At 43.1% G+C, this 27112-nt stretch overlaps 4 protein-coding genes across 4 annotated transcripts; 2 read left to right on the top strand and 2 right to left on the bottom strand.

Moving 5' to 3' along the window:
- Positions 1–345: 345 nt before the first annotated feature.
- Positions 346–5105, bottom strand: LOC135398887 (threonylcarbamoyladenosine tRNA methylthiotransferase-like). Its single transcript, XM_064630422.1, has 11 exons — positions 4737–5105; positions 4576–4677; positions 3900–4130; positions 3713–3833; positions 3268–3371; positions 2692–2858; positions 2481–2626; positions 1758–1818; positions 1584–1703; positions 759–905; positions 346–700 (listed from the first exon to the last, which is right to left on the bottom strand). The coding sequence occupies exons 1-11, from the start codon at positions 4897–4899 to the stop codon at positions 368–370; spliced, it is 1695 nt and encodes a 564-aa protein (XP_064486492.1). The 5' UTR covers positions 4900–5105; the 3' UTR covers positions 346–367.
- A 166-nt stretch (positions 5106–5271) lies between these two features.
- LOC135398886 (DNA mismatch repair protein Mlh1-like) lies at positions 5272–7619 on the top strand. The gene has a single exon (XM_064630421.1). It carries the CDS (start codon positions 5439–5441, stop codon positions 7395–7397), a length of 1959 nt encoding a protein of 652 aa, XP_064486491.1. The 5' UTR covers positions 5272–5438; the 3' UTR covers positions 7398–7619.
- Positions 7394–10127, bottom strand: LOC135398888 (vesicle-associated membrane protein 7-like). The gene is made up of 9 exons (XM_064630423.1): positions 9913–10127; positions 9392–9538; positions 9272–9329; positions 9130–9179; positions 8972–9059; positions 8823–8913; positions 8696–8763; positions 8533–8625; positions 7394–7882 (listed from the first exon to the last, which is right to left on the bottom strand). The coding sequence occupies exons 2-9, from the start codon at positions 9535–9537 to the stop codon at positions 7820–7822; spliced, it is 657 nt and encodes a 218-aa protein (XP_064486493.1). The 5' UTR covers position 9538; positions 9913–10127; the 3' UTR covers positions 7394–7819.
- Positions 10128–10348: 221 nt separating this feature from the next.
- Positions 10349–26875, top strand: LOC135398885 (ATP-dependent RNA helicase DDX1-like). The gene is made up of 31 exons (XM_064630420.1): positions 10349–10525; positions 10837–10888; positions 10987–11050; positions 11187–11319; positions 11415–11459; positions 11525–11611; positions 13648–13731; positions 15314–15390; positions 15454–15526; positions 15919–15995; positions 17678–17731; positions 17788–17848; positions 19491–19549; positions 19652–19675; positions 20335–20387; positions 20476–20536; positions 21103–21174; positions 21244–21270; positions 21353–21442; positions 22042–22092; positions 22205–22279; positions 22352–22411; positions 22485–22536; positions 24002–24148; positions 24214–24305; positions 24577–24649; positions 24748–24820; positions 24884–24926; positions 26294–26392; positions 26471–26591; positions 26657–26875. Exons 1-31 carry the CDS (start codon positions 10510–10512, stop codon positions 26782–26784), a joined length of 2223 nt encoding a protein of 740 aa, XP_064486490.1. The 5' UTR covers positions 10349–10509; the 3' UTR covers positions 26785–26875.
- The last annotated feature ends 237 nt before the right edge of the window (positions 26876–27112 follow it).

Below are 27112 nucleotides of genomic sequence, written 5' to 3'. Positions count from 1 at the left end.
CTCTTTAGGGCGAAACCGGATTTTTACCCGGCAAATTGCCCTCACCGAGACGTCTGTAGGAATGCACACTAACTTGTTTGGCAGAAAATCCAGCTACATCACCGTTTGTACCAAACCGGTACTGTTACTTTGAGTAACTCAGCATGATTTCTCCCTGAATATGGCACACTGGGAGTTTTTCCACCCGAATTCGCATGAATTTAGAGCACACGTTCATTTACCCGATTTTTACGCCCCGAATTTAGAAAAAAAATATTTCCCGAAAACTTCAGGCTCTAGCTGTAAAGGGGCTCAGCATAATATAAGTGCTGCAAGAGGCATAATGGGTCAGACACAACCAATGTATCCCAGTAGAGCCACGAGTTTCTTAGTTTCCACAACAGGAATACATGAACAAACCACCTTTATCTGTCTGCAAGGCAAACTTTACCAAAAGTGCGAGCACGGCGACTGCAATCACCAACATCCACCTCTCCGCACAAACAGATGCGGAGTAATTTCTGCAACTTGCGCCATTTGCTTTCGCTGGAGCTTCCTCTTTCACTCCAGAAACCTGTCCAGGAGGCAGAGGCCTTGGGAGAGCTGCATCCATCGAATCCGCCAATCGTATGACCTCGCAGTGCATGTAATGTTTTCCGGCGCCGGATATTCTGACATCCACCGCGCTGCCCATAAAGTCATCTTCCAGTGGCAGTAAAACCTAGGAGAAGATGCAACTTTGTGAGCATTCGTGACAAAGTCGGGAGAGAGTGCCTCACCTGTTCGTAGTATTTGTTGTGTCCCACGAGGTGTTTTCTGTCGTGTGCCACCTCCGTGACAAGCACGGTCTGTGCTTCTCCGATCTTGTGGTCGTAAGGGCGGTAAGACTGAAATAGTTCTGTGAGCCGCTTCGTCCTCGCTTTCACCTGAAAAAGTGTGCAATTCTTGCACCATTCAGTAGGGGGCACCCCTCAAATACTCCAGTGCTCTTAACATTTCACACATACAATAGGGCGAAGCTTTGGATCAATTTCTCTCGAGTAATAGAGCACTGGAGGTTCATTACAGTCATCTTTTATTGACCAACTTAATACTGTTCCAACGGGACACTGATCCGCGAGCAATAAAAATTGTTAAGCACACTTCTCGTACGCATAGTCTTTATGTGAGGCCATTTTGCAGAACTTTAACAGACAGAGCACTAATATCTCTGACAAGTGGTTTGTTTTTTTGTTTTGCAAATTTACTGCGTCTTTGTTTGACGACATAGCTTCAATCGACTGCAGTAAAACCTCGTTAATTCGGATTTCAAGGGACCGCAAAAAAATCCTAATTATCGGTGTTTTCGAAATAACGAATCTGTGCCACAAAACGCTGATCTTTATTTTTTTTACATGCGTTGCACTCACGCAGGTTTATTTCTGAAAAAAACAAACAAAAAACTGGTCAATAGTTGCCTGCTTCTTGCTCTGCTGCTTGCTCTTTGTACGTGAATACCGAGTTTCCCGGACGCCCGCAAGCAGTTCCTCGGCAGGCATTTCCGCTGACGTCGTCTACCCATAATCTGCTGTCTGTTCACGTCACTAGAAACGAAGAGTGCTCACAGTATGCGTGGGAATCCGTTTCATGCTCGCAGCAATCGTCCCGGGCCGCGGATAAAATTGGTTGATGAAGAGCGACGGGAATCTGTACTCATCCACGAGTTTCATGGTGTTGTCAAAATCCTGAAACATGCGCAACATTAAAGTTGAGCAATAAACTGGGCGCATGAGAGTCACCTCTTCCGTCTCTGTAGGGAAGCCGCAAATAATGTCCGTAGCTATTGTGATTCCGGGCACCCTGTAAGTGTTGTAAACAGTAAGTTGAAAGGAGGAAAAGAGAAGTAAAGTAATAACTAGGGCCCAGATTTTTAGGCATTTGCCTATAAATGCCTAGAAACGCCTAAATGTGACATTTTTGGGCTTGCTTGCCTTTTTATCGACTCTATTGAGTTGTAGCCTTTTTTTAAACATTTTTAGACACCATAAGAGGCTTTTTTTAGGGGTGTATAAGTTCGAGTATTTCTTGCAGGCTCGTGCTGCATTTTGCTTTTCGTCACTGCGTGTTTGCGCCTTTTGTTTGTTTTTTGCGTACGTTTGATCCAAAGGTTTGGCCTCCCTGGGCCTTTCAACATCTTCAAGGGCGGAAAACTGAAAGTAGCATTCAACAGAAGCATGTTTCCTGGCTGCCTCAGCATTCATGTACGTACCAGACATCAAGGCTTGTATGGTACTGTTGCCTTAAAGGACCAAGCTTTCCTGGATCGAACCTTCTGATCGAAACACCAAGAAAGCCAAAGAGCGTACCAGATTTACGTGCCTATTGTTGCTCTTCATTGTCAATTTTGGAATCTTTGGGGGCCTAAATGCAAGCCTATTTCCGTCGTTTTGGTGCCTAAATTTCCGGGCCCTAGTAATAACCCACAGAGCTAAACTACAAAAATTCGAGAACTGCTACTTAACCTCTGTCGAAGGTAATCTACGACATGTCTGAATTCCGCTACGGTGTACTCCCGCTTCATTTCGGAAAGGACGGGATCGCTTCCGGACTGCACTGGGATGTGCAGGAAAGAGTACACCCGAGGATGACTCAAAATCTCCGCCATTTCCTGGAAGTTATTAATGCGGGAACTCGAGTTACTAACTATTCTGGAGCACAGCGACCAGTCGTTACCTCGAGGTGATCCAAGATGTAGGGAGGATTTGTCATGCCAAGCCGAAGCATGCACCCTTGCGGTATGACGGTAACCATTTCCCGAAGCAGATCTGGCAATGTCACCCCGATGTCGCGGCCGTACGCACCGGTGTCTTCGGATGTAAGCCAGATTTCTCGTACGCCCTCTGAGTTGTGTGGGATAAAAATGGTATGAACCACTGTTGTTTTACAGGGTGTTTTTCTTTATTTGTTACAGAATTTTTATTTTAAAAAAAACTAGCAGAGCGATATAGATGCCGTCTTTGCGGGTGAGTAATACAGCCATGCGAACATCCTGTAGGACAGCGTTTGCAACTTCTGGGCGACTAATTAGCTAAAATTCATTAATTAAATTATTAATTAATGTTTAGGTTTAGTCGTCCAATTAGTCGTCACATGCTGTTGTACAGGATGTCTGCCTGGCCGTATAACCCACCTGCTGGAACGGCATCTATTTTGCTCTGCTAGTTTTTTAATAAAAATTATGTAACGAATAGAAAAAAAATCACCCGGTATTTGTGAATGAACAAATTCCTCTCGTATAGGTTTCTGTACCTTGAAATGCTTGCCTGGCCCTATCAACAAGCTCTGGAATTGGATAACTTCCAAGATCTCCTCTGGCATGCTTTGTTTTGCAGTAGGTGCAGTGATTCAGGCACCTTATAAAAAAAGATAAATGGAATCCTTCTTCCGTGTGCATAGCATTTTGTACATGGGAGTCTTATTGCAATTTCTATCCATCTATCTATTATTTCTATCAATTCTATCAATATTATTGTCATTCACTAGTCGGCATCCAGTAGTTTGTACCCTGTTCATCTCATTTGTTGCAGAGTGTGGGTATACAGGATCCCGAAATATTACAACGAAATATAACGAAACCTCCGTCAATAAGTCTCCCTGTTTTTCAAACTTCTTTAGCTCGTGCTTTCAGCTTTGATTTGGTAGAGAGACAGAAATACTACAAGTATGAATGCCAGTTACAGTTGAGAGTACTCACCCAGTGTTGATAGCAATAATTTCGATGAGCGGATTCCGCCTGATCTTGGGCAGGGTGAGGTCGGCGCCTCCAGCTTTCCGTTTCCCACTCTTCTTTGTTCCGAGAAGTCTGACCGAGTTCCCTGATAAATTGCAAACGGGCTTTCATTCCCATTACACTATCCAATAAATAGTGGCAATCTTGTTACCTTTCAAGGTTTCTTCGACAACTTCAACCACCCTGTCTGTCTGTTGCACTCCAATAATACTGAGACCTTTCAAGTAATTGACGTGCGGTGTTGCTTGAGAAACGCAGCCAGCAACGACGACTTTCTTCCCTTCCTTATGCCCCTGTTCTATCTCGTGCCTGAAATGGTCTTCGGCAGGGTTCTTCACCGTGCAGCTGTTTAGCAGCCAGAGGTCCGCCTTTTTTGCGTCGTCTGCATAAGAATTTGGACAGGTTGACCAGCATCATTCCTGTCGGGCAATTGGATCTAGATTTGTCAATCTGGATAAATGGTTTACCGCAACGTATGTGCAAAAGCTGCCCAGTTCACCCAAATCATGTCTAAAACATACAGGATGATTTACGGGATAAAGCTTACAGCTGTTTCTATACTGTCTACGATCTTGTTGCAACCTTGTGATGGTGAGATTTTGAAAAATAGATGTTTTCTGCCTTAACTTTATTCGTTAAATCGTAAAGTAGCATCGTCACCTTTTTAACGTGGCGTGGAGTTTGCGCTACATCTGTTCGTACGGGCAATAACACTTGACAACTGCCACGATGTCGCCTGAACGTGTTCCCATAACTTTAGCTTATTTGTTGCCCACAGAAATAGGTGTTGCGCAGGAACCGTTCCCCGTATTTGGAAGAATGCTTACCGACTATGGTGTACCCACTGGCAGCCAATTGCCCAGCCATGTATTCGCTGTCTGAACTGTTGTGAGCACATCCCCACGTTTTAACGTAAACTGCGTGTGTTCCTGCAATACGTGCATTATAATGAGCATGTCGTCTGCAAGTGTGAGCTCTCTACACGTGCCTGGTAGGAAGCTGTCACCAAATACCGCTTCTTTTGGTTTATTCCTCACGACACGAGCGACGACTTCGTTACGATACGAGGGCACTCTCAGCTCCGTTTGAGCGTTGATGACATCTTCGATGTCTTGAATTGTTTCTATCGGGCAGACCTCGGGCATGATCATGGACTGACAAGCATTTAAACAAAAAAGGCCGAATGGAAAAATGCAATGAAAGGTTGTTCCGAACTGTACTATATTGAACTAAAATATTCCCGACTTCAGGGCAGAAATGCCTTATTCTGGACTTAAATATACTGTTCTTTCTGAGTTTCTCCGCAGCACTGCCGTGTGGCAGACGCCATGATAACTCCGTTCAGTTACAGCGAATTCCTTCTAGCGCAAATTTCGTATTTTCAAGACAGCAAACAGCTTCCTTGTCTGCTTGTAATTAACGTAACAGAAACATTATTGTTAAGATCTTTTTAATTTTTTTTCTAAATTTCTTGGTACATACAGATAATGGCAGAAAATATTAATGCGAAACTATGGGTTCGACTGACTGGCCTAGTTTTAAAGCGAGAGATGGCGGCATTTCTCAGCAGCTTGAATGCATTTGTTGCTACAGCAAGCACTCTTGTTTTCAAGGCGTATGTGAGGCTTACAGTGTCGGAGCGTTGGTAATTACGTTGAGAGCTTGTTACTCGCGCGTCAAGGAACCAACCATGGCAACCCCTGCACCGATACGACGTTTAGACGAATCGGTAACCAACCGCATCGCTGCCGGAGAAGTTATTCAACGTCCTGCCAACGCCCTGAAAGAAATGCTCGAAAACTCCATCGATGCCAAGGCGACCAGCATTGAAGTCACTGTTAAAGCAGGCGGACTCAAGAAGCTGGTGATCAAAGACAACGGCTGCGGAATCAGGAAAGAAGACCTCGACATCGTCTGCGAGCGATTCACCACGAGCAAACTCGTGAAATTTGAAGATTTAACCACAATATCGACGTACGGTTTCCGCGGGGAAGCCCTAGCAAGTATAAGCTACGTAGCGCACGTAACCATAACAACCATGACTGAAGGTGCTCAGGGAGCTTACCAAGTCACCTACACGAACGGAAAGCCCACGGGACCACCCAAACTATGCGCTGGTACCAGAGGCACCATAATTTGCGTAGAAGATTTGTTTTATAATGTTCCTACGCGAAGGAACGCGTTCAATAAACCAAACGATGAACACAAGCGAGTTCTCGATATGTTCACACGGTACGCAGTACATAACGCCGGCATCCAGTTTGTTTTAACGAAGGACGGAGAACGGACACCTGATGTCAGAACCAGCTCAGAGTGGGACACTCTGCAGAACATTTCCGCAACGTACGGCACCAATGTTAGGAGAGAACTTCTGCCCGTCGAATGCAAAAACGAGGACCTGAAATTTTCCCTCAAGGGCTACGTATCGAACGCCAACTGTTCGTACAAGAAATGTACGATGCTCCTATTCATAAACCACAGGCTCGTTGAGAGTGCAGCGTTACGGAAGGCAGTCGAATCCATCTACGCCACGTACCTGCCTAAAAACGCGCATCCGTGGATGTACTTCTCGCTGGAGATCCATCCAAACAACATAGACGTCAACGTACACCCGACGAAGCAAGAGGTCCACTTTCTCCACGAGGACCTCATCCTCGACGCAATACAAAAGGCAGTGGATGCGACGCTCTTATCTTGCAACACGTCCAGGACGTACCTGACTCAGAGCCGTCTGCCACAGCTCTCCGTCGGCAAGAGCGCCGAGCAGGTGACGAGAAAGTCCGACGGGGGACGGGTGAGCGAACGCCATCTCGTTCGGACGGACTCGCAGGCGCAGAAACTAGACGGTTTTGTCGGAACACCAAAGCGGAGCAGTCAGGAGTCCGGTGCCGCCGAAGCACGGCGTAACCTTCGCCTCAAGAGCGTCAGCGAACTTGCGGAAGCCGTCGAGAGACGGAGCAGTGCCGGACTTCGCGAACTGTTGCAGAACCACACCTTTGTCGGAGTCGTAAACCAGAAATTCGCCCTCGTTCAGCACCTGACGAACTTGTACATCATAAATACGAGACAAATATCCAGAGAGTTATTTTACCAACTTGCACTAAAAGACTTCGGAAATTTTGCAGCCATGCGGCTGAGCGAGCCGGCGCCGATACACGATCTGGTCATGCTGGCCCTGGACTCCGAAGAGAGCGGATGGACCGAGGAAGATGGGCCGAAGGAAGACCTGGCCAATCACGTCGTGGACTTCCTGAAGACAAAAGCCGAAATGCTCAACGACTACTTCTCCCTGGAGATCGACGAATCCGGCCAGATTCTCACGTTGCCCGTCATTCTTGATAACCACACCCCGCCCATGGAAGGTCTTCCGATGTATCTCCTGCGGCTCGCGACCGAGGTGGACTGGGAAACGGAACGCGAATGCTTCGACACGTTCTGCCGCGAGACGGCAGATTTCTACGCGATGCCCCACTACAAAGACCGGACTGCGGAGGAAAGTCCGGAGAAGAGCTGGAAGTGGGTTACGGAACACGTTCTGTATCCCGCCACGAAGGCCCACCTGAGGCTGCCGTCTGAATTTACGGACAATTCCTGCATTTTGCAAATAGCAAACTTGTCCGACCTTTATAAGGTTTTTGAGAGGTGTTAGAGTGCGGATTTTTTTTAAAATAAATTTTTTTTTTGTAAACTTTATTTTTGTTGTGCACATGCTACAAACTAAATCGAGACTTTTTTTTGTATGTACAGAGTATTTGTGACACTTAAACCGAGCTGTTACAAGTCGTAGAAAATACTTAAAATTCTAACAAAGAAGAGCAAGTGAGCTATGTACATGGACAATAGGAATATTACATAATTTCTCACTCTCTGACTGCAGTGCCTCCTTCCATTAGAGCATGAAAAATATGCATACACTTTACACTGAAACGTGATTTCCTAGTCAACTGCAAGATAGATAAGAAAAGGCGTAAGATATAACAAAAAGGCAGCAGGCACGAAAAAAAACATGCACACATTCTTGGTCTCTCCTGTTCTCCCGTGGAAATAGGGCTTGTTCAAAGTCCTCTCCTTTCAGACACAGTTTGGCCATGCCAGGCCTCCGCATGCTGAAGATACTATGATGTACAGAACAATCTGGCAGATAAAAAATGTACCTTGTCAGTTCTCAGAAATTAGGGTAGAGGTACTAACAAAGACAAATAGAAACAATATCTCTTATCAGTGCTCAAAAATTAGGGAAAATAATATATAAACTTGATTTCTACAAATTGCCACGCAAACAAAATTCTTCAAGAATTTTATGACTGAAGTGAAATGCACATTTCTTTTTGACAGCACAGAATATTTTTTTTTTTTTTTATGGTTACGTACCAGCAACTGTACAGTGAAAAAAACCTTGTTGCTTCACTCGATGAATTATTTAGGTTTGCTAAAACATATTTTGATAAAAATGCTTAATTTAAAATTACTTGAATTTCAAAGTAACAACGTTACTATACCCATGATGTGCACTTCCTTCAAATTCTCAACGTTTCCCATTATAGGTTTCTGCGTAAACAACGAGAATTGGCCGTGGCAGACCACGACGCATACGCCACCTAGGTGGTGTTGACGCGGACCTTTTCCCTAAGTTGTTTGAAGAGGTTTCTGCAGTTTAGTTTCCAAGTAAATAACTACTAATTTAGTACAGTTTGGGCTCTGCCCAATCGGTTATGTGAAAGCACTTCATTTCTTTCTCGGACAGTTTGGACAAACATAACAGATGCTGATTACAAGGAACTTACAATAACAACAATAGTGATGATAATGGCCAGTTTGATATTCTTAAGCAGCATCGACCTATGGAGATTCCGGCTTGCCTTGCGGAACGACACAGACTGCGGGAGAGAAGGAAATCGGGATCAACGTTAGTCACTGTTGATGCAAAACAGCAGCCTCAGAAACTACCATTGTTGAAAGGTTATCGGCTTTATTGACCAGCAGTTCTAGCCTTTCTCCCCTGGCCGCAACAGAATCTAGAAGGATGGAAAGACGTCGGTCGAGAAGAGCGTAGGTGACGTACGCAGTTTATTACCTATGTTTTTCACCATGATGTCCTTGAGCTCGTCAATTTCTTCCTGAACACCCTGGACGGCATCCCGATCTTGCTTCTCGGAATAGTGTTTCTTAAAGCACGATCCGCAAATAAGTGAAAGCAATTTCGGTCAGCAGGTAACAAGTTACCATTTCATTTGCCAGTACCCTGGAGAACTCGCTGTTCATCGCGTAGGCAAGTGCTGAATGGGCCTGTCTTCCATAGCTTACTTGGAACCTAAGAGGATGACGCCAGTCAGCAAAGAGCAGTTCTGAAACTGACCGAGGCTACTACAGTGACTACTTGCCTCGTCTGAATTTGTGACAGAAAGTGAAACGCCTTTGCCCTGTCAAACTCCTAAAGAAGACGACGATTAAGATTAAAACAGAGTCTGGAGAAAGTAAGAATTGGAAGAGAAATGAGTGTGTTGAACAACAACATCAACTTGCATCGTCTGTGATGCACAAGTAGATGATTCCATCTTTCAGAATGTAGTGGAACAAATAGCTGAAATGTAAAGCATGGTGATGCAACAAGTTCGTTCGTACCTGCTGTGCGTCGCATCTTACCTCCCATGTGTGTACGTTAACTTTGGTGTGTCTGCTGACACTCTTTGCAGTATCTGTTCCGTGACTTCTGCGAAATTTCCCGCGCAACTGGCGTACCTAGAGAGGACGGTACCCCCTCGTGCAACCACACAGTACAAAATAGGCATTCTGGAACAGCAAAATTAACATGTTCTCAAAACGGGTACGCTTCAATCACACACACACCCTACTACATCACATTCTCTGTGTCAAAAATCTGTCTGTAGATGCGTGGCTCCCTAAGCCGTTTCCTTTTGACCGACGATAACGGCGATAAGCGTTGTCAAAACAGACAAGTGTCTTCAAGGCAAGACAGGGCAAAAAATTTATGCGAAATACATCCACCGACACAAAACAGCTGGTAGTGAACAGAAGCAGCAACTGCTTTATAAACGGCAAAAGATGATAGAACTACGTCCTTCCATTAAGCTAGCAGACGTTTCTGCAATTGAAGTTGCAGGCGAACAGAAATACTGACGCTTCTTGCTGCGTAGATGACTCACCTTTCTTTTGCTGCTGAACGAGACAGCTGCCGTACGGATGTAGGGATGTGAGGGACTCCTGAAATACTAGGGCGGGAACGGAGTATCTTTACAGCATTTTAAGTTATTCAGTCATAACAATCTTGTTTCCTTGCCGGCGAAACAGAAATTACACATCACACCCCAAAATCAAGATATTAACTACACAGGGTTGCTATGTCGAAATGGTTACATCTGTCCAAGATCGTCTGCTATCATATGCCTACGGCAGCTACGCGTGGTCGCTTGGCTACGCCGTCCACATCATTGGCAACATCTCTCCCGACAGTTGAAAAGTAGACAGTAAATTTTAAAATATCTTTTGTTTTCCTGATAACTTTGTCAATATTGTGAACGCTGTGGCTTTGTGGGCTTTGTACTTCTGCATTTCGTGCTGCTGTTGATTGCTGGCGCTCATGAGCTCATGTGTTACCCTCAGCCCTCACAATCGTCGTCGTCATTAACATTTTCGGGCGTTTAGGTGTTTCGGTGTGTACCGGTAGCGGTAGTAGCGGTGTACCCAGTGTACCGAGTTGATTATTGACAGGACATCTTGTTTGTCTTGACTGTTGTTTAAGCATGACTGCTTTTGAAGGTGAGCTTTCAGTAAGGCGCTTCTCTCTTCACATACCCAAACCCTTAACAATTTTCAACATTGATGGTACTTTTACTCTCGTGCTGGCGCACGACTATATCTGTGGCCCGCTTTCACGAAGCTCTTTGAGTGCAACACTCAGCGAGTGTTTCAATCAAGCCTATTGCACTCAGTGCCCACACCGAGTGCAATAGGTGCAAGCGGGCCCAGGAGCAGCACAAAACTAGCTCTTTCATTTTTTCGTATAATAAAATTCAGTGGAATCAAATTTGCAATCAAATGCAATCTTACATTTATTCTGTCATCTATAGAAATGGGAGTACTGCCAGAAATCGCGCAAGCGGTTGAAGACATGGAATGGACGTATGTGTATATTTAGCTTATTCATAAATACTGTAAGCTTACAAACAAAAGCGATGTAGGGTAGAAGCTAGCGTAATATTTTGCATTTTATTACGCAGGCTCCCAACCGATGTCCAAGCGGAGGCTGTGCCTCTAATTTTGGGTGGTGGTGATGTACTGATGGTAAGTTCGCAGGTGCATAGGTTAACTGTGAATGAGACGCTTTTATAGCACGTCAGAAAGCTAAATACTATATTCTTTATACGATGAAGAATGTAAATGACGTTTAAGATGGAAAAACTCTCGTCATGCATCGTAGGCGGCCGAGACGGGTAGTGGAAAGACAGGAGCATTTTGTCTTCCTATCTTACAAATTGTGTGGGAGACCCTCAAAGACGAACAAACAGGAAAAAACAAAAGAGGCGGCAAAGCAGCTGCTGCAACAACGACATGTAAGCTCTTTTTGCGAATGCGATCTTTTTTTTATGTTGTCCACAAATTTTCACAATGTCCCGTCACATCTCACTCAAATGAATTGACGTTTCAGCAAAAAATTGGACAATGAGTTTCTTCGACAGAGGAGAGGCACTGGGTAGGGAAAAAATGGAGTCGTTGCATAATGCGTGTGTAACTAGAAATCTTTTTCTGTTTATGTAGCCGTCAGCCCGGACGGTTTGACGACTCAGAGTCGGGACCACAAAGCATGGCATGGCTGCCGCTGCACTAAGGGTGTACAAAATAGGGGTAAGAAAATTAAAAGTTTTCTGTCTTCTTGCGTTGATATACTCCTGAGGCAATTTCAGCGATATATTTTCAAAGGTTCTTTTCATTGTTATTTAATTTATTTCTGGATACTGAAATGTGAACAAATGAGACAAGCATAAGAATACACGATGAAAGGTGAAAGTCACTGAAAAGGTTAGCCAGCTGTAAGCCATTTGAGGCTTTGTATGTATTTGTCCCTTCTATGTTGTTCCAGCCTCAGAACATCAGTTCTCTCATAAGAATAAAGTTGACTGTAACGTTTCAACGCCAATCCGGGTTCCGTTTCTTTTCTTTTTTCTTTTTTATATATATATCCAGTGATGGCTAGTAGTTAACTACATGTAGTTAAACTACCTGATTGTAGTTAAAAAGTAGTTATCAACTACTTGCAGAAATGTAGTGGCAACTACTAGTTAAACTACTATTTCGAGTAGTTAACTACAGTAGTTAGGTCACTGCAGGCGCCAACTACCTCCGATTTTGCTGCAAGCTTTACGGCACGATTGTGCTTCCGACTTTTACCTCGAGCTACTTGTTTGATGAGAACGGAGGTGCAGAGCAATTGTGCCGCGCACGTGTACTAAATCTTCACTTTTATCGCTGCTCGTGATTCATATTTTTAGGTGTCCAAGAACAATATAGAATGGAATTGGTGTTGATGGACAACGTTAAGTAGTTATGGATATAGTTAAAATACATTGCAGTAGTTAAATAAGTAGTTTTAACTACCTCCCCTGAAAAGTAGTTGAACTAGTAGTTAAACTACTCCATCGCAAAGTAGTTAGTACTTATAGTTAAACTACTGTAGAAGTAGTTAGTGGCCATCACTGTATATATCTTCGTTATTCCCTTGTAAGACACAGGGAGACGCCACATCCGTACACTATGCCACCGCAAGGACTCTGTGCCCTACATGAATCAGTCAGGCGCTGTATACAAGCTGCAATGTGAAGAATGTAACATGTGCTATGTAAGAGAAACCGGAAGAAAGGAGGCAACCCGACTCAAGGCACACCGACAACAGATAGCGTACCGATATAACCATCGCACAGAGCTAGTAGCACATGTAGGTACTAAAAACAGGACATGCCTTCAACTTCCAGTACTCAACAGCCTTAGCCTCAATAGCTGCAGGGAGCTTCTTCCTGTGGGTTAGAAGGGAATAACTAAGATACAAAAAACAGCCCCCAGATAGCTTATCATTTGTTTTCCGTCTCATGATGATCTTTACAGTAAAGTTTGTTCTCATTGTATATTAAGCCAGTGTACGTCTTATTTCTCCATCATGTCTCCTGGCTTTTGGTCGATCTTCAGATAGAAATGTGGTTCAGGTACAAAAGGCGAAGCCTGACGTGGTACCTGAACCATCCGCAGTCGGTAGCGCCTGTTAGCACATACCGTATGCAAATTCTTTAAATACATGGGTACACAGTACCCAAAGGTGAAAACGTAAGTAATTTCTCAGAAACACAGATACAAAATCCTGTACAATGCTACAGAAATTAGTAAACGTGCAGTGAACGAAAGCGAAATGCTTGTTGCCCAGCAAATGAACAAAAAAAACGTGGCTCGGAACTACAGTATCACATTTTTCTGCACTACTGGTACTCATTTTGTTAGCGATGAACAAAAAAATGAACAAAAGAACGCGGCTCGGAACAACAGTATCACATTTTTCTGCACTACTGGTACTCATTTTGTTAGCGATGAACAAAAAAATGAACAAAAGAACGCGGCTCGGAACAACAGTATCACATTTTTCTGCACTACTGGTACTCATTTTGTTAGCGATTAACAAAAAATGAACAAAAAAACATAGCTCAGAACTACAGTATCACATTTTCCTGCACTACTGGTACTCACTTTGTTAGCGATTATGCTATTATTTATTATTATTATTATTATTGTTTATTATGCTGATTGATTATGCTGATATTTATTGACCAGCGTTTATCTTCGGTGCAGTGCTCATAAATGTAGTTCTGTGTCACCGAAAAGTTATTACGTTCCTTCAGGGAAATACTACTACGAAGCTAAGGTCACAGATGAGGGACTGTGCCGTGTGGGGTGGTCAACTCTGGCGGCCGCTCTTGATTTAGGTAATGTGATTGGTTGTTCCTGCCAATAGCAAACAAGCACTTTTCTGGACAAGAAAAGAGTGGACGCGCTGTTATTGTTTTGTGGATGAAGCGAGCAAATTGGTGCTTCACACCCAGAGCTCTGCAGGTTACTCAAAAAATATAATTGGAGTCACGTGACCTAGAAAATATTAAGTTACAGGAAAAGTTACTGAAACTAAAATGTAGCTCAGTTACAGTTACCTGTCAAGTGTAATAAAGCTACTCTTGAGTTACTTCAGGGGGCCTGCGTTTAAAGTGGCCACACATTACAAACCCTCCTACAAAGTAGATGGGTAGAAATCCAGCGAAAAGGTAGAGATGTAGGAAGGGAGTTGCCTCAGGACAGAAGCCGCCAATATTTCGAACAGAGACTGTTCTTCTTCTCACTCTCTACAAAGTAATCACACGTATACAGTTTTTCACGGCAGAAGTTCACAATCGAGATAACAGGCTACGTGACGTACACGAATGGCTATGTGAACACTTCGAATGTGGAAAGCAGAGTCGAACGGAACACAGAGCAGAAAGTATGTCTAACACTCATGTTAAACCTCAACCTTAAGGTGTTACATACAGATAATTAGAAATTAAATTTATGAGAACATACGTTAAAGGTTAACATTGTTGAGTAAACGAGAGGAGTGTCCACCTGTGGGGTTCACACGTTATTGGAGTATATTACGTTTTCAATCAATGTTAAAATTCATGCAAAACCAGCAGCTTCAAGGAAAATGAAAATATGAGCAACAGTAGAACAGCTAACATGGTAGAAACACAGTGGAAAGTAACTGTTGATGGAGTACAAGTTACTTGCAAAATGTAATTTAACTTCTAGCTACAGTTGCTGATTTGTGAAAGTACTTAGATACAGTAATGAATTTCTCTATAAGTTGTTAGGTATAGTACTTCACAGCTCTGATCACACCTCATAATGAAACATATAAACGACAGTAACACATCCATACTGTACTTAATACTGTTTTTGCTACCTTGTGTAGTTGAAACCAAAGTTCAGCATGCATTAGCTGAGATTTGCTAATTGGAACCTATAATTCACATTGTCTGAATTCAGTGCGTTTCCTGTTCAAGGGAAAACAACTTTAATCATGTTCAGACTGTACGGCGAGGAACCAAGAAAACCATGAACAAAATGCACGTGAATTTATAATGCACACAAATGTTCTCTTTACTAAAATTCAACTTTCACATGGATTGATATTTATGAGCAATTTGTGCGGGCGAATTTAATGCCATGCGAGTTCATACATACACACACATACGTTTGAAATATCATTGCTGTTGATTGTGTTCTAATTAATTGCTCGATTATTGTATTGACTATTGTGTATTGTATTGTATTTATTTACGTACCCTCAGGGCCAAGAAGGCATTGTAGAGGGGAGTGGCGTTACACAAAAACAATGCATTTATTATAGAACGCAATTTTGTATTATAGACAATATACATGTGTGGCAAATACACAAAATACACAAATAAGTATTGTAAGTACAAATTTTTCTTTTTCTACAAACTGTGTAACGCAATGTGCTTTTTGCTACAGGAACTGACAGTCGGGGTTATGGTTTTGGTGGGACAGGAAAAAAATCATTTGGGAGACAGTTTGATGAATACGGCGAGGTACGTGCCTGCAACAACGAGTATGAATTAGTTGACATACCCATAAATGTTTTACCTTTCTAGCCCTTCGGCATGCACGACGTGATTGGATGTTACTTGGACCTAGACAACAATATCGTCAAGTACTCTAAAAATGGTAGGTGCATGTTTACTCAGCATAATACCTCTGGCAATACCTCTGCTAGTAGCACATTGTTTCTAGCAACGCATCTCTCGCACGCAACACCGTGTGTGTTTGTTAGGTGGTTGTGGGAGGAAGTTCTTTCTTTGAGCCTCCGGAATGGTTGAGGACACTAAACATAGATCATTGTCAGATTGTGTTGGTCTTTTTCACAGCCTTGATGAAAAAAAGTTTTACTCTCTCTCCTCTTTTTTTTGTAACAGCGATCAACTAATCAGTAGAATTGCCAAATTGTGGGACAGGGTCAAAAATGGTTTCACGAATCACAGGATCAGACCAACCTAACCAACCCAACCCAACCCAACCCAAGGAAACTATGTGACTTTTTTCATCTCTTTCATGACAAGGAGTGGACCTGGGCGATGCTTTCCAGATTGCTCAGAATCTCAGGCGATGCCCTTTCTTTCCTGCTGTTGTTCTGAAGGTAACTTACATTATCATTTGCTTCACTTATCTTTGTGATGCTAGACACGTTAAATGATATACTGCAAACCCATTAAAGCCCTTGAGCCTCTAATTTTTGCAGACTGCAAAATCAGTCAATTTTGAGGGCATGCAAAAATTTCTATCGGCAATGGTGATTTCAAAAGCTATGCTGCAGTTGCAGCTGTATTTTCACAGCCAGTTGTACAAGTTACTAGTAAGCTTTTGAACTACTGTGTATTTCAGAGTTTGCCAGAAAGAAAGAAAAAAAGTTCTCTAAGTTTGTAACTGTCTATCTAATGCTCTATTTGTGTATTATATTTATTTATATAGTATTTTAATCTACATTTTTGTACTCATATGAATGAGTATAAAATAGGGTATCAAGTAGAGCACACAAAAGTGTGGTATAGTATCAACGTAGTCAAAATTTTGTTGTACTGCTGAATCATTTTTGTTGTTTTGTTGCTGATGATTTGGTGTTTTGTGATGGAAACGCGACTCTGATCAGGATGCTGTTCTTTATTTGTTTATTTTTATTGTTTTTTTGCTTTCATTATTTTTGCAATGGGCCCTGCATATTGGTTCACAGGACGGGGCCCCGCACTTGCCTTGAGACGGCCCTGTGCACGGTGATGCTTCTTGCCGATTTCACGTCAGATCACGCAGGTCCCATCGACCTCCTGGATTTTCATTATATTTTTCTATTTAGTAGCTCATCATATATGATGATAAAGAGTGGTAAAACAAATGATTTCTGCCAAATAGTTTTTATGCAAAAAAAAAATCTAGAAAATCCGGCCTTGAATTCCAGTGTTTCACTTTTGCCGTTTTTGCACACGAGTATCTCATGAGTTTTAAAAGATATTCTTGTGAAAATGTTTTATGCTTTAGTACGCATCCGGGCCAGCAGGCCAAGTGCAAATTTTGGCGCTCAGGTCCAACGCTCTGTGATATAAAAAAATCTCTCGCTCTCTCGCACAGCTTTGTTCCAACTTCAACGCGTGATTTCTCTGGATGTAGATGTCCCTCATTGCTATATTTGTTATCAGTTTACTCAAATTTTAATACAACACAGGCAGACATCTAGGCATATTTCGAAGAAGAAAAAACAAGGATTTTATGCATCCGTTTCTCGAAAATGCACCTTTTTTATTTCAGTTATATTTTGCCAGGACACGGCCCGATGTTAGACCTTTCCTCCGTTGTAAAAAAATTCTGCTTCAAAAGCTGCGCACTGGCGACGAGCACGTTAAACTGCGGCCCTATTCTGCGCGTGTACCTGTCGGAGCGGGACTGGCGCTACCTCAGAACGTCGGGATTTTCCGCGATATCCGTAACGATCTCTCCAGAATTGAACGTTGCGATTCTTCCACGTCAATTCGTCTTCCGTTCTATCAAGCGTGGACTAAATACTCCGCGATGTCCGTCGCATTAGTCGTTCATCACTCTGGTGCCAGGTGCTCCTTCTCATTAACTGCCCGATATGAGCTAAAGTTGGGATGCATTTAATGTGTGGGAAACGCAAAAGCACCAGAATTTCGGCGCTCAAGTTGGGTGCGCGAACGCATCCAATATGCGAGTAAATACGGTAGATAAGATAGTCTGGTTTCATCAGGGAATGAAATTAAGTAGCTCTCAAAATTACAAATAGTAAGAAGCAGAAGTTTGGATCTATTACAGAATGCAGAGATGTCATTCAACTTTGGAGCTTCGCCTTTCAAGCATCCTCCACCGGTACGGCTCTAATCAGTCTTGTCGATTGCACGCTATGTTCACCTGTACACTTCCAGGGTGACTACATAGCGGTCTGCGAGACACCCAAGGAATGTATGCTTGACTCCACCGTTACAGGTTTGTTTAACCCTTTTTCTTTTCTTTTTTTTTTCCTTATTTGTGCATGTACGTGTGTGTCGTCAAGTAGGCTCTCTGTTTTGGTTCGATGTTTGGGGAAAATGCGGACACTGTTGAAGGTGCAGTTGTACCCGGGGGGGGGGGGGGGGGGGGGGGGGAAGTCATAATATGATAGTCACTTGACATATGAATTCCTAAGTAACAAAATGCTTCAAGTTAAAACTGCTTGCTTTACAGCTAGCACCCAAATTTATTAATAAATAGGGCCTGGGATTTCATGCAAAATGCATGTTTTTTTAAATGTGTTCTAACGGATATCCTAACGTTTCTCCACTCGTTACCAATCGCAATTCTACAATGTTTCGTGTAGTTTCATATATAATTGCATATTTTGACATATTTCTTCATCATCCTCGTATAGTGTGACTGTTGCATATTATGGCATATTTCGGCGCTACTCGAACGTTTTTTCAGTGTTTGCCATTCCCTTTGTTTTGCCACTGCTCATGTTACTTCAGAACAGAGGTCATTGGCCCAAAACCCATGTTCTAACCTACGCACTACGAATCTACCGCGCCTATGCATCTAAGCTATTATGCTGCTTTTAGGCTACTTCATGCTTCGCAGTCAGTGTATTCGACAAGAACCACTGGCACCCAGTACCAACATCTAAAACACAATGCTCGACAACTAGTCAGCGAGTTCAAGTTGTGTTTGATAAAAATAAGGAAATCAAACTAATCACATTCTGTGAGCGCCGTTCTCGAAGGCAACGAGGAGCTGTCTCCAGGTGGCATGGCTAGCTAGCAAGCTAATTCGTAGGAATAACATCGAGCGACATAGCGCACATTTTTGCACCCGCAACGATGGATGCCAGTGTGTGCACGCATGAACTGCCAACTGCCAATAAAGAATGTGTATTTTCATTCGTAGAATGTTTTTTTAGATGGTTTGTGTATTTATACAGCTCCAAGGTATGCACTGAGCAACATCCTGGCATCATAACATTTGTGCATATTTTGTGCACATTTAGATGACTCACGCTGCATATTTGCATGCATATTTTGGATATGGATTTGGATATGATTTTTGTGCATAAAGTCCCAGGCCCTATGTTGTTTTATTTAATAAATGTTTTATTTCCAGGATAGTTACTTAATCTTTACAGCGTGATAAGTCAAAAATGGTCAGACCCGTAAGTGCACAAATAGGCTGTTTTAAGCGTTCCTTTCCCGAAACAGTTGGAAACGGATGGAACTTTGTACTTGCTGCTATGATTGAATGTAACAGTGTCATTGGATTTTAGAGTGCCTTGGCACATTGCCATGCCTTGTAAATATGCATGTTTTCTTTCCTTTATTCCCTCTCCTAGTTGAGCCCCAGTAGGGATCAACAGTATGTTAAACAGATCAATAAAAAAAATTAAATCTAGGTTTTTAAAGCAGAATGGGATCACATAAACACTAAATATTCCTAGCTGGTAGTGCATAGGGAATGGTTGCTTTACAATATGCTGTACATGTTAGCGCTTGGACGACATGTACAACAATAAATGATACGTCCCCTCCCAGCTCCGTCCATGTCAACGACAACTCCACTTAAATCTTCCCGCGTTCATGCTATGGCCCTGTCCTGTTTCCAGGCACATCTGTTGGAGCACCGAAGAATGTTAAGAATGCTCCACAGGCCATCATCATAGAGGTTAGTGCTGCGGGTAAACCCACAACTTTGGCGTGACTTGTACTCTATTAATGTCACAGCTAATAAGCTTCAGTTGATTGACATTTTAAAATTCTCTTCTAGCCTTCCAGGGAGCTAGCTGAGCAGGTAAGCTTCTTATACGGAAATTTACTGTCTGTCGATCGCTTAGTGAAGGTCTCACAGGAGTTGTGGAGATTAACTTATCGTAAGCAACACTGCTCAGTAAAAATGTCTTACGTTCGCAGGATGTAAGAGGGCAGATAGGACTAACATGTGTCGTAAAAACCTACTCGAGAGAATAGTTCCGTCAATAAAAATGGCGCGGGTTGCTTTTTTGTTTGCCAGCCCGCAAGTAGACTTGACTATAACTAGGGCCTAACTTTTTAGGGTTAAACCCGTATCCGCCCGATATTTACCCCCCGAACGAAATCCGTAAAATTCGGGTTTAACCCGAATCTACCTGAAAACATACGGGTCGCGTGGCACACTCATAAGCGTCCATTAAAATAAAGTTTGATAACGTTGCTAAACATTAGTTCCATGTTAAGACAAATTTTTATTAAACAAAAAAAAATCACCCGAATACACCCGAATTCCTGACGACAGAATATGCCGTAACAGGATTTAACCCGAATACACCCGAATTTTCAAATGAAAAATATCACCCGATATTTACCCCCCGAATTCGGCCAAAAATAGAACCCGAAAAAGTCAGGCCCTAACTATAACATTTAGTTTGAGCATTTAATTGAAACATATAATGTAAATGTCTATTTTTTATCCAGACATTGAAATGCATCACCAGCTTCAAGAAGCACCTGAAAGATCCAGTAGTAAGGTAATGGATGTGAATTTTAAAAAAAAAAAGCAATCTTGCAGAAATGACAAATGACTGCTCTTGCCTCCAATCTGATTGCCCACTCTAGGGAGCTGTTAGTTATTGGTGGAGTTGCTGCAAAAGAACAAGTGGAAATGCTGAGAAGTGGGGTAAGTTATTCGATTAGGGTATACAGTCAAACTCCTTTACAACGAAACTCAGGGGACAGCAAAAAAAATTCGCAGTAAAGGCATTTTCGTTAAAAAGGATGTCCATTATTGGACCTATAGGGCTCCAGCGGGACCGCAAAAAAATTTGCTGTAGTTTTCGTGTAATTTTCGTTAAAAAGGTGTTCGCTGTAAAGGAGTTTGACTGTATGTGCAAATTAAAGGGAACATGTAGTGAAATATAGTCAGTGAAGACCTAGAAAAGTCGGGGAATTTGATGGCTGCAGTTTCTTAGACACCCTGATGCAGTGTCCACAGTGCAGAAATTTTAAGCGTCTGGAAAATGGGACCTCGTGGCTGCTCCGCATGCTGTGTCACACAGGCACGATTTACGTCACACCATTAGATTGGGCTGAGCCTTCAAGGTTGCACTGCACTGCTCATGGATTTCAGGATGTTTTTGCATTGTTATGCAACATTTCTTTCACGATAATTAAGTTTGGTGGCAGAGCACTACGGTCAGCTAGATGAGTAATACACTTAATGTCGTCATTCAATATCTCTTACAGGTGGACATTGTGGTGGGCACACCAGGTCGCCTGGAAGACCTCATTTCGACGGGTGAAGTTAGTCTCACGCAGGTAATATTAAGTATGGGTGTGTCTAGTACATAAATACGTGGGACAATACATTGCCTTACTCTCTCTCAGGTGCGATTCTTTGTGCTGGATGAAGCTGTGAGTGTCGTTGCTCATTTACTTAGTGTGGGGTACTTTTAGAAGTCTGTGCGCATGGTTTAAATGTGTTCATAATTTTTAGGATGGCCTCCTAAACCAAGGCAATGGTGACCTGATCAACAGGATACACAAGCAAATTCCGCAGATTACCGCGGATGGGAAGCGTTTACAGGTGCAAACCATTGTTTGACTTCATTGTACCTGTTTTGTTTCGGGGGAATGACACAGTGCACTTTCGAGACCCCCCTTTACACGTTTGACATTCAAATCCTGTAGTGCTCATGTGGTAATGCATGACTAGATGCAGCATAAAAAATTGCAAAGGATGCCAAGGAGCAAAAACCACATCATTAGACACATTTTACACACACACCCTTTTTTTTTTTACCCAGAAGGGGTGCATTCATTAAGTGACCATGTTTGAATACTGATCTTTGTGCATTAAATATATGGAGGAAAAAGGTACCAACTTTTAGGGGCCCTTTCTATTACGCAGATAGTATTAACTATGGGAGTACATTAATCGTTCAAGTAATCGTGGCATTTGTGAGGGCTTATTCCCTCGACAGCCGTTTGTATTACATGCGTATATATCTGTTTAGAACAGAAAATTAGTGCACTGAAGGAATTTCTTGTGTGTTATGTGTGCCTTCGTTATGAATGAACGTAAAATGCTCTGTCATCCTCTGTACAAGAACGTTTTAGTGACATGAGTACAGCTCCAAGCTGTTTGGTTGTACACTCAGCAAGCTTTTTTTTTCTCCATCCCAGATGGTGGTGTGCTCCGCAACATTGCATTCGTTTGAAGTCAAGAAATTAGCCGTAAGCATTACTAGTAGTACAAAATTAATCGACCACATCAAGCTACTCTTACTTCCAATTCTTGAAGTTACGGTAAGAACGTTTAAAGACAACATTTTACACCTTTGTGCAGGAGCGGCTGATGCATTTTCCAACCTGGGTCGACTTGAAAGGAGAGGACAGTGTCCCTGAAACTGTTCATCATGTTGTAAGCTTTTTCGCAACACAAGCACAGTAGCTTTCTTGTTACCGCCAATGCACACTCTCCAATGTTTTTTAGGTTTGCATCGTAGACCCTAGAAAAGACTCGTCGTGGATGAGCCTTAGCCGGCACGTTACGGTAATGTTAGCCGCTATCAGTTGATTGACTGCATTTCTTGTACATTCTACACATTTCCCTTCGTTTCTTCTAGACTGATGGCGTTCATCAGGCAGATGGTATTCGACCAGGAGCGAACACGCCCGGTGTGTTTCTTATCTTATCCTTCCTTATCTTATCTTATCTGATCCTTCATAAGCTATTACCGTATTTACTCGCATATTGGATGCGCTCGCGCATTAAACGCACCCCGACTTTAGTAGCACAGCCGGATCGTCTCGCGCAGTGCCGGCAGGTGTATTGCGCTCGCGCGGCCGCTCGTTATCGCACAGTCGACGAGATGGAGCAACTGGTGCCAGAGTGGTGAACGACAAATGCGACGGACATCGAGGAGTATTCCGCCCACACTCGATGGCACGGAAAAGACGAAGTGACGTGGGAGAATCGCGACATTGGATTCCGGGAAGATCGCCACGGATATATCGGTATGAAAAAGGAGTTAAGTGTACCTTAAAGGGGGTCGAGAAAACAACATGCGACCCACTAAATGTATAGCTCCATTTAATACTTTGTAGTCTATGGATTTGACATGCAAAGTCCCACATTCCTCGTTTGAACGGTTCTTTAACAGTTGGGGGGTTTTAGCAGTGCGATATTTTCGACCCATCGCCGATGGTGGTGCCGAACAGCGTTGAGAGGCGTCGGCAGACAGACGGGGAGTGACGTTTTAGCTGTGCATGCTTGCCCGAAGTACCCGAAGGTCATGATAACGGTAATCAATACAATAATAATAACAATAACAGTAAATAACAATAATAATAATAACAATAAATAATAATAATAACAATAATACAATAACGGTAATCAATACAATTCTGCGGTGGCGGGCTCCGTTTGCAACCGCATGCGTCGTCATGGAAACTGAAAACTTTCTCCACTGTAAGATGTCACTCCAGAAATAGGCGAGGAGGTAAAGAGTTCAACAGAGGAGTTCGCCCACCATGCGACCTTCGGAGTGCAGTAGCTTCATAACGCGGGATCGCAAAAGCATAACGTTTTTTTACGTAATTTTTTCGCAAGTTTGAAAGTGGTTTCACAACCCCTTTAAGTGTTAGGTTCCAATTTTCCTCCGCATATTCCACACACCACCTCAATGGCGCAATGTTTTTGGGCAGAAAATGTGCGTCTTATACGTGAGTGAATACGGTACTTTCAAAGTTTTATCTCTCAGTAAAGACAAATATGGGCCCTTGTGTTTTAGGGTTAAATTTGGTAAAATTAAACCTGATTTTTTACTCCACGATTTGCATTATGGTCGCTTGAGGTGAAACCTGGAAACCCCTGAACACTGAACTCATCAAAGTGCAAACTCAGCCAGGGGGTACACGATACTTAGACACGTCGTAAAAGACGTTAGATGTGGTGTGCTGTGTGCTGAGACTTGAGCGCATATTGAGGAAGCCTCTAGTTTGCAAAATTAATTATTTTGTGGAGGGCATATCAATTAAATTAATTTAATAATCCATCCAGTGTAGCATCACTCATGATCCTTGTTCTCTTGCGATGTAGGGCCACGAACTGTAGTATTTACTTGTTTATTTTTCTTTCCAGAAACCTACTCCGAAGCCGTTAAACTCCTTAAAGGGGAATACACGATACGAGCCATTCAGAAGCAGAAGATGGATCAGGGGATCATTTTCTGTCGAACAAAATTGGACTGTGATAACTTGGAAAAGTACATGATCCAACAGGGAGGAGGTACAATTCTTTTGTTGCTGAAATCAGACTGCTTTTACCACCATGCCCAACTTTGTCTACCTTAGGGCCCAGAAACAGGAACAACCCTTTCTCCTGCGTCTGTCTCCATGGAGATCGTAAGCCTCAAGAGAGGAAGGGAAATTTGGAAATGTTCAAGGTAAATGAACTCAAATCACACAAGCCTCTCTCAAGCACTGCGGGGTCTGTCACACAGCATGTAGTTGATATAGTATACTTACTTACTGTACTTACTTAGTATACTGTGTCTCCCATAGTCACATTTCCTTAAATTCCCTGGAGTATAACTGTAAACACTGTACAGACCACAGACTTTCAGTCTTACCACCAGATGAGGTGAAGATTGTACCAGAAATCATTTGCTCGTTTAATCATACCAGAATCAGAATTGATATCTATGTTTATCGCAGAGAGGAGAGGTGAAATTCTTAATTTGCACGGATGTCGCAGCTCGAGGTATCGATATCTCTGGTGTACCATTCGGTAAGCAACTTTTTGCTTTGTTTTTTGTTTTTTTGTAGCGCCCCATTATAGCCACAAACATGACCCACGATTAAGATTAAGTCGTCTGCCTCTTCCAGTGATTAATGTGACGCTTCCTGATGAAAAGTCAAACTATGTCCATAGGATTGGTCGAGTCGGAAGAGCAGAACGGTAACGGAACTTATTTGTGCGGTACTGTACCTCAGTGGCACTGTGTGCATGTTCCTTTTACAGAATGGGGCTGGCCATATCACTAGCAGCAGCAGTTCCAGAAAAGGTAAATAGTAGTGCAAAAGGAAAAGGCTGCTGAGGTGTTGGTAGCTGTGCAGAGATACACACAGGAGCAGTTACGCGGGAACTGTAATAAAATATCCTTGATTCGATAAACCCCTTAGACATATCCTTCTGCGCAGACTTCCATGTTGTCGGCAGAGGCAACACCACCTAGAGAAAGGCCTTCTTGATGCCTCTCTCTCTCTCTCTGCGCGACGTTGTCTGCTTCACATAGCCAATTTCAAACGCAAGAAGCTTGTAGCATTGAACGACTGGTATGCAGCCGAAGCCCGTTGGTTTGCATGGCAACAGTTGCAAAAAAGAAAAAAAGCTTTCAGTTGGAGGGAATGCTACGTGTCACGTCGAGTAGCAAGCAGGTCTTGGTTGCTCGGCCCTTGGTCGGCCTTTCTTCGGCCTTTGGTCGGCCAACTGGCACAGATCACGGATGTTGGCATAACCATAGCTAAATTGTTCTTCACGAGAAGCTCGCATTTTCCTGATCTGGGCGGGGGTCTGAATTTGGCTCTTAAAGGAGCAATGAGGTGACATTTAACGTGTCCCGAAACCCTGTTTCACCTGTGAAGCTGTCCATTGGGGGTCACTGCGCAAAATATTTTTGCTGTGCGGTGTATTGTCGCAGCGCAATCAAACTTACGAGAACCATCCGAGAATGCAGACGGCAGACATGATCCTTGTGTGGCATTGGAAATTCCCTGTGCCTTCCTTTCTTTGTTTGTTTCTTCTCAGCTCACGCGCTGCTTATACCCACTTGAGCCGCGCCGGTCTGCATCACGTGCCACGGAAACGGGCTCCATCACGAACGGTCTCTCATTCTCAAATACGAATTTTCCACGACTGGAAAGCCATGCGGAACAGAGGCCTCGCGCATGCTGCGGGAGGCGTTCCTTTGCAGGAGCTAATTTTATTCGTTGCAGAACACGCTGCAGCAAAAAAAAAAAAAAAAAAATCACATCGGTTCTCCTTTAATGTATTGCATATGGCACATGATGATGATGACGATGATGATGAATCTGGTGGCTGTACCCTTTGTAGCGGGCAGACAACGCTAAATAGCGCGTCCTAGCCTAAAATCCTAAAGGGGAAAAAGAAAAAAAACAACTAACCACAAAAATTACTGTTCTCTAGTGAAATTTCTGTCCACTTGTTTCACACCATAGCGCCAATCTTTTCTTTGTGGTTTTCACTGCGTCCGTTCCTCCGCCAAATCCCAAAGCGTCTAGCAAAGAGTAGTTCAAGACTACCACAAGCACAACTTCAGCATACTACCATGGTTGCCAACAGACCTGTGAACGTAGCTAAAACCCGGTCTACGTCACACTACTAGAGCAAGTGTCGTTTACCTTTTCAAAGGTCTGGTACCACTCCAATTGCTCGAGCAAAGGCCGCAACTGTTTCAACACCAACCTCACCGAGCGCGGCGGCTGCTGCATCTGGTACAACGAACCGCAGGTCTGTCTTGTAGCTAAATCTTCATCGTGTCGGCCCCCTTCTAACAACAAGCGTTCACCACTGCCTCCACATTTTCAGTACCTGTCCGACATCGAGGATCATCTGAACGTGACGATCCAGCAAGTCGAGCCAGACCTCCACATTCCTGCCGACGAATTTGACGGGAAAGTTGCATACGGACAGAAGAGACAGCAAATGGGTACCAGACTCTTAAATATAGGTGTCTGCTAGAACCGGTTTATTGATTGCTCTGTTTCACTGCAGGGAGTATGTACGAAACACACACCAAGCAGATGGCTCCTGCAGTTCAAGAGTTGGCTCAACTTGAACACAAATCTCAGTCCCTGTTTATCGAGCGGTACTACATCAATAAGCAGTCGTTCCTGCGTTAGACTGCGTGCATTATCTTGCGCTTGTTTTTGTGTCATTTTTTTTTTGTTCTGGAGATACGAAACAATAAATAAGTTATTGTCCACCCCAAAAGGCATGATCTGCTGTGTATGTGGTTCTTGAAAGCTGCCATGGAGCAGCGTTACTTTTAATTTCTCCTCTGGGTTTAATATTTTCAATGAGGAATTTTGCTAGTTTTTTTTGTTGTTTAAGATTTCCTTAATTGAATACTTTGGTCGTAACTAGAAAGTACAGGAGCAGGGCTGTCTGGTGATATATGTGTACTGTGCAGGCCCGTCTCAATTCAAGCGCGGAGCCCGGTGCTGTGAA

Source organism: Ornithodoros turicata, chromosome 6 (assembly GCF_037126465.1).
Source record: "Ornithodoros turicata isolate Travis chromosome 6, ASM3712646v1, whole genome shotgun sequence".
In the NCBI taxonomy this organism is placed as follows: domain Eukaryota; kingdom Metazoa; phylum Arthropoda; class Arachnida; order Ixodida; family Argasidae; genus Ornithodoros; species Ornithodoros turicata.
The sequence above is the reverse complement of the archived record's forward strand: the minus strand, read 5'-3'. Positions and strand labels throughout refer to the sequence as shown.